The sequence below is a fragment of the Leuciscus leuciscus genome, assembly GCF_965113295.1.
Source record: "Leuciscus leuciscus genome assembly, chromosome: 4".
Classification (NCBI taxonomy): domain Eukaryota; kingdom Metazoa; phylum Chordata; class Actinopteri; order Cypriniformes; family Leuciscidae; genus Leuciscus; species Leuciscus leuciscus.
Window position 1 is genome coordinate 40974743 of NC_138728.1, and position 7703 is coordinate 40982445.

The window sequence follows — 7703 nt, forward strand, 5'->3', positions numbered from 1 at the left end:
CATCACCTCCAGGTGGTAACTAAATAAAGCAATGGACATTGGCCAGTGAGATTTGCATGCGAGTCACACCCACCCAGACATAGGGGTATAAATATGACCGGCATTACTCACTTAATTCATGTTTTGCTGGAGAGCTGAGCAGCATCCGGCCATTTAGCGGTGGTTCAGGGCTGTGCAATAAAGGCTCTGTTCCCTCCCAATGGGGGTAACATTAGTAACCTAGACGTTCCCATTCGTTAACTCTGTATACACTGTTATGATAGGGATGCTATGGAGGCCTCACCCTGCTGAAGGGGAGGTAATGTGTAGTAGATACACATATGGACTGACTTGAGGGGAGGAGCTACTACCGATGCAGAGAGGGCCCAGGGAAAGACAGATTTACCAAGAGGGAAATCGTATCTTGAAGTATACATATGGGATTACTGAGGGGGAAATCACAGCTTACTGGCAATTATACCAGTACAAGGGCTGATCTAACGAGCATGCACAAGAGTACAGGGCCTGGCATCAGGTAACTCCTCCGAGTTTGGCTGCCGAAAGGATGCTGGAGAAACTCTATTCAGGGTTTGCTCACCTGCAAACTCCCCTGCAAAGCAAGAATGTGCTTGCATGTCCTTGTTAGAGGGGAATGGTGATGCAAGTGAGACACAGAGCCAGCCTTCCCACGTATTACCTGTTTGTACTCAACACACGGGATGAGACTGGCTCCACTTGGAGATTGTAGAATCTAGCAAATGTGTTAGGTGTTGCCCAGCCCGCAGCTCTGCAGAGGTCTGCCAATGCCTAGAAGGAAGTAACACCACAAGTGGAGTGAGCTCTTACCCCAAGGGGGCACGGCTCGCCTTGGGACTAGTATGTCAAGGTGATGGTATCCACACTCCAGTGGGCCAACCTCTGTTCGGAAACTGCCTTATGCTGACCCCAAAAGCCGACTCTGAGCTTCTAAAGTTCTGCGTGCAGTCCACAAAAACATGCAATGCGCAAACGGGCTGGGTCTGCCTACTCTGGGAGCAGGGCTTGAAAGTTCATGAAAGAACACCACCCAGCGAACAGACTCCACTTCAATGCATAAGTACAGGGGGCTCCAGCTTGAGTGAGTGGTGGTAGACCACATAAGTCCTCCACATCCTGTGGAAGTTCCAGAGGTCTGGACGCAGGTACCATATGGTGACCCGTCCCTGAGAAAGCAGGTTGTGGCTTTCGAAAGGAGCATCAGTTCTGGGAACGAGATCTGGGTGGGGCCAGTAAGGCACAACCATCAAGACCTGCTCCTCTTCCTCCCTGACCTTGCACAGTGCCTGTGCGAGAAGGCTCACTGGGGGAAATGCATACTTGCATAGGCTCCAGGGCCAGCGAACAGACTCCACTTCAACGCAATAGTACAGGGGGCTCCAGCTTGAGTGACTGTCTACCAGCGCCAGTGGTGGCTCACTGGGGGAAAATGCATACTTGTGTAGGCTCCGGGGCCAGCTGAGTGCTAGCACACCCGTGAGACATCTTTAAAAAGCTTGCCGCCAGTGCTTGCTCTTTTAGGAAATCTTCTCTATACGCCGAAGCACCAAGGGGTGAAACGCTGCACTTCACTCTCTGCACAGCAGGCAGGATGCGAATCACTGCTGGATGCGCCTTCACATCGGCAGAGAGATTTTCCACAACAAACTTTTTGCAGACTATCTCCAGCTTAACAATTAAAATTTCTGTTTGCTCTTTGCAAATATGAATGAAGTGAGTAAGGCCGTTCATATTTATACCCGTATGTCCAGGTGGGTGTGACTCAATACGCAGATCTCACTGGGCAATATCCATTGGCTCATTTAGTTACTACTTGAAGGTGATTGGGCTCCCAGGTGAGATCCCATTACCCCCTTAAATAGAAATAGTTTTAATTGGTTCATTAAGAAAACAAGATCTTAGACTCATGGGCAAGACTCATGGGCTCCATTATTATACAATCCCATTCTATTATACTTCTCCCATCTGAGTGTATCTGACGAAGTTAGACGGCAGGAGCTGAAAACACCACGTCTAGCGTACTTGAGTATGTAGTACATCAGGGGTGCCCAACCCTGCTCCTGCCGATTGACTGTCCTGCACAGTTTATCTCCAGCCCTAATCAAACACACCTGCCTTTAATTTTCAAGTGATCCTGAAGACCTTAATTGGTTGCTTCAGGTGTGTTTGATTAGGGTTGGAGATGAACTGTGCAGGACAGTCGATCGGCAGGAGCAGGGTTGGGCACCCCTGTAGTACATGAACCTGTGGTGCTCATTTAGAGACATGCAGAAAATGCAGACAGGCTTTACAGAACATCAATCCCCGATCCTCATGAAAGTCATTTGCAAATTCTTTGCTCTGTCCTGTGCTGTAATTTTTGTAGACAAGTGACATGTCCTTAACAACTCTGCGGTCAGTTTAATTTGAGACATTTCAATTATCACGCACTCATTAAAAAGTGTAACAACAATCAGAGCAGTCTAATACCCCTCACAATCGCTCAGACGCAGGTTGTTTGATTGTCAATGACGGGTGCTATAATCTGCAGAGTTTTCTCTGGGCCAGGAATTATTAGGTATAGGATCTAGCATGTGAAGTCATCTTTATTATTATTATTTTATTTTTTTTCTCTAGCCGATGAATGAAATGTACGATTATGATTCAGGCAGCATTACAGATCAGAAGTCAGATTGGATCGGAACATTCAGAATATTTATCCAGTTCCAACGTTTTGTTGGCCTTCTTGTTTTACTGCAGCCTTTTGCGGTCTGTTGCTTTGTGCCATTAAAACTGGTGTTAATTTTGTATTTGTTTTATTTCGCTTTAGACCTGATGGCACTGAAAGAAGAGAGTCAAGAACTGAATCAAATGGAAGAGAAGGATCATGATTTCATGATGGGGAAAAAATCCACTCAGACTGAAAAGACTTCCTCACAAAAAACAGCTCAGAAAACCGTATCTAACAGTTATTTTACCTGCCAACAGTGTGGACAGAGTTTCACTCAAAAACAAAACCTTAAAGTCCACATGAGGAATCACACTGGAGAGAAGCCTTACTCCTGCCAACTGTGTGCACAGAGTTTTTCACGTAAAGGAAACCTTAATGCCCACATGAGAACTCACACTGGAGAGAAGCCTTACACCTGCCAACAGTGTGGAAAGAGCTTCTCACGAAACGAATGTCTTGAGAGTCACATGAGAATTCACACTGGAGATAAACCTATCACTTGCCAACAGTGTGGACAGAGTTTTACACGTAAAGGAAACCTCTATGACCACATGAGAAATCACACTGGAGAGAAGCCTTACAACTGCAAACTGTGTGGACAGAGTTTTGCACGTAAAGGAAACCTTAATCAGCACTTAAGAACTCACACTGGAGAGAAGCCTTACACCTGCCAACAGTGTGGAAAGAGCTTCTCACGAAAAGAATGTCTTAAGACTCACATGAGAATTCACACTGGAGAGAAGCCGTTTGCATGTGATCAGTGTGGAAAGAGTTTCAGATGTAAAGAGAACCTTAATCAGCACATGAGGATTCACACTGGAGAGAAGCAGTTTGTATGTCATCACTGTGGAAGGCGTTTCCGAAACGGCAATCACCTTAAGAATCATGTGATAACTCACACTGTAGAGAAGCCTTTCACCTGCCATCACTGTGGAAAGAGTTTCAAACATAAAGGAAACCTTACTATTCACATGAGAATTCACACTGGAGAGACACCTTACACCTGCCATCACTGTGGAAAGAGTTTCAATCATAAAGGAAACCTTTATGTCCACTTGAGAAATCACTCTGGAGAGAAGCCTTTTACGTGTCCTCAGTGTGAGAAGAGTTTCACATATCGAAGAGAACTGAAATGTCATTTGCAAACTCATTTTGAAATACAGCTGTAGTTCTGTTTGTGGTAAAAGGTTGAGAAAATACAGCAGGTTCAGGAATTACTTGCATATTCACTATGGACGATGACCATCCAATAAAAAAAAAAAAAAACCAGATTCTGTCATCACACTTACAGACTCACCTGAAAAGTCACGCATGTGAGACCCTTGAATGTACTACATTTTTGATGCTGTTCGAATACTGTAATAAGTATAACCTTTTAGGAATTTTTTAAGAATATATTTGTCGTTACAGGTAACGAAATACCTTTTATGTTTTATAAATATACCAACATCATGTAGTGCAAAAGTTTAATTGTAAGGACATCTTGTGCAGGTTTTTGGAATTGATGAATATGTGGCCAGTTGTTCACATCTGGAATAGAAGTCACTCTTAACATGGGCATCAGCTAAACCGCAACACCAGCACAACTTAACAGCGGAAGAGCCAACTCGTTTGCTACTGATAGTTTGATGCTGATTCTCATTTCAGCTCTTTATTGAAACAATGTGCAGTTGCAGCATGGCATGGGGTTTTAACGGCTTTCCATATTTTCACTGTTATTCTGATAGAGTACAGAACCTCTGGATCAAAACATAGGTGAAGAAGCAGAGATCAGGTAATATACAAGCTAACATGATAAAAATTTAAAGCGATAGTTCAACCAAAAATGAAATATTTGTCATCATTTACTCACCCTCAAGTTGTTCAAAATCTTAAAGGTGCTCAAAGTGATGTTGGGTGACATCACTTCTTGTTGACGTTTAAATAGTCTCAGCCTCAGACGTCACGCCCACGGAACGTTGGCTAAACGTCTGATGCATATGGTACACTTAACTGGAAACACTTCAGGAATGTCAAAGTCGTCATCTGATTGGTTGAATTTTATCGGATTTCCGGGGGGCACGAGTGTCGCGTTTATTTTCGGTCCGCCGGGAAACAAATGTCATGACGCCAAAACCCCTCGTGGAAGAAGAAAGCCGTTGTTTTTACAACTGAGACAATGAGCGCTTACCACGATCAACTAAACGCTGTATTTTCAAAAGTATGTGAACTTCGCGGCTCCATTGATGCAGTAAACTTGCACAAGGTTCTTGAATGAATCATTTATTAGATGCACGCCGGTCTGTTATTGTAGGGACATCAACATTATATTGTCACGCCCCTAAATATGACGCGGTACAAAACAAACTGTGATTGGTTGTGTTACATGTCAGTCAAACGTCCTCTTGGGCAGTCCTTGGCCAAGAAATGCTGCGATAGAGTCCAGACCTTCTGCCGTCAGTCTGAAGGTCTGGCTATGCGAGACTAACGTTTAAACGTACAGTATGGAATTTTTCGCCACTAGGGGTCGCTAACCTCTTTACAATAACAAAGGCGTAGTTTGATGACGCAACATTTGCTAAGAATTATGGATCTTGTCGTCAACGTCAAGCCGATCGATCTAATAATGTTTATGGATGACTGAATACATCGATGCTTTTATCATGACTGTGATATGAAGCAGTTCGGGATTGCTAAGAGACAGCTATCAGCTCCACACACGACGCGAGTCCCGCGGATATAAAAGGAATATGGACATTTCATTCTACCGAACTACACGCAAGTGCAGAATTACAACTCACAGGTCAGTTTATTAGACAAATTAAACTTGTGAGGTAACGCAGCGCTGTTTCACTTGGTCTAACATTACACTAGCACACTAAACTGCATTTGAATGTGTTGAAATTGAAATTGAAATTGATGTGTTAGTTTGTCTGTATGAGACTAGCAGTAAGCTAGATCAACATTAGAATAACATACAGATCATATTCTAACATTTGATCATTGTTGAACTATATAACTTTGATTAGTTTTATGTAAATGTGCTCACCTGTTTAATAAAGTACATGTAAGAGCGGTCGAAGTCTCGGACGTGGAGCTCTCCTTTATATACTGTCTATGGGAGCTCTCAGCATCTCGAAAACACCGCGCTGATATTGATTCTCGTTTTAGTTCTCCTTTTTTATCCAAAGTCTGCTTGCCATGGTCCATAATGTTTGAACGAAACAACAACAGCGTGCAAATATTGCAAACATTGCAAACTACACAGTTGTCTGCGTCTGTCGCCTTGGTTACTATCAGAGGGCTCTGGTTGCTATGGCAGTACGAGCGGAAACCAGGGACAACGCGGATATTACGCCATTGATGGCATCAAAACGGAAATAAAGAAACGTGCCGTGTCTTTGAATTAAATTACAAATTTCTCCTGGTTTGAAAGTTGTTGGAAACAGTCGGGATAATTTAAGTACACAACTAAAAAAAATATATAACATAGATGTGATCCAGTGATTTTTGCTATTTTTAAAGCAAAAAAAATACATATTGTGCCTTTAAAGTATTGTCAAACAAATCGGAGGCTAGCTAGACCCTCCCCCCTCTTCATAAGCACACTAACCCCCCAAACCCCACCCCCAAATCCTTCTTGTCGGTTATTGGCTGGAACAGTTTATGTTTCGTGGTGCGGGTGAGCCCAGTTTGTTTTTGTTGCCGTTTGTGGAGCCTGTGGTGTCTACAGAGACCGCGTTTTTTTACAGTGTATTGATGGGACAGGCAGCTAGCGGATGGTGAGGAGGTGATTGCTGTATGTGACAAAAAATGTTTTGGCCTAAAAAATGTGTGACATCGCTTAGAGCACCTTTAATGAGCTTCTTTTTTCTGTTGAACACAAAAGAAGATATTTTTAAGAATTGACCAGACACTGAAAAAAAAAAAATACTATGGCAGTCAATGGCTACCGTCAACTGTTTTGATTATTTGATTATCATTTAGAATTTGCGTCTGATAAAAACATGATTTTTCTTCGCTTTTTGTTCAAAATGTAGCTTTTTTTATGAAACCTACACACATTCGAGTGTTGTTAAAAAAAGGAAGACATGGAGTTAGAATAAAGTTGTTTCTTTTAAAGCAGAGGGTCTGTTATTTATTTTGATATATTGTTTGTGCAGATATTCACACAACAAAATATTCTGGGGGACATTAAAGTTTTGTAAAAAAAAAAAAAAAAAAAATGCCTGATGGTGGATAGCAACTATTTTTTATTTAAAAAAACACTGAAAGAGAAACAGTTAATTGAATAAGATAATTCCCCACATTGTTTACAAATGTGCTAGTAATATATGCAGGAATTATCAATTCTATCTCTAATCAGCGATCATGGGATTCTCTCATGTTTCTTTGATGCCAGATTAGAGTTAAACACAAATTTTTATTTATAATCTTAAGTAGCCTTGGACATAGGTTTGGGAATCATAAGAAATTTTCCGGGTCCGGTTCTGCATAACAATTCTGGTTCCATTAAAATTATTAAACTAATAAGAAATACATGTGTACGTACGGTGGCCGAGAAGGGTCACAACACATACAAACGCCACAACAACTACATATTCAGAAAACAACTTCGTTGATTTCACATCACGTACGCTGCAAATATTCACAGCACGAGCAAATAGGGAAACGAACTGCAAACTGCAAAGACACAACGGAAATGTTTCCAGGGGGGCCTTAATTGTTGTTACACTACATCCTTATGCATCGCTTTCTGTCAGGACTTTTACGTGCTTTTCCCCAGGAATGCACTAATATTTTGTTGGTAGTACCAGTTTAAAACAATTATTAGTTAACACTAAGTTGTAAACACTTTGGGAAAAAAAAGAATTTGTTGTTACACTACATCCTTATACATCGCTTTCTGTCAGGACTTTTACATGCTTTTCTCAACTCAGTGAAGTGACGTCGGTGTCCGCGTTAGCAGTAGCATGAGCCGTCAGGCAAGTGTTATTTA

At 42.0% G+C, this 7703-nt stretch overlaps 1 protein-coding gene across 2 annotated transcripts in view; it reads left to right on the plus strand.

Moving 5' to 3' along the window:
* The window catches only part of LOC309496070 (uncharacterized protein), a 32486-nt gene extending 25559 nt beyond the window's left edge, over window positions 1-6927 (plus strand). The window contains exons 2-3 of one of the 2 annotated variants that reach the window (XR_014204952.1): window positions 2825-4636; window positions 5188-6927. Coding sequence is in view for 1 of the 2 variants with exons in the window: in XM_082166024.1 (XP_082022150.1) it covers window positions 2825-3894 (1070 nt within the window). In the remaining variant the exon portion in view is untranslated. Of the gene's footprint in view, window positions 1-2824; window positions 4669-5187 lie in introns of those variants that run through there. The other variant, XM_082166024.1, reaches the window with a different exon arrangement.
* Window positions 6928-7703: the final 776 nt, after the last annotated feature.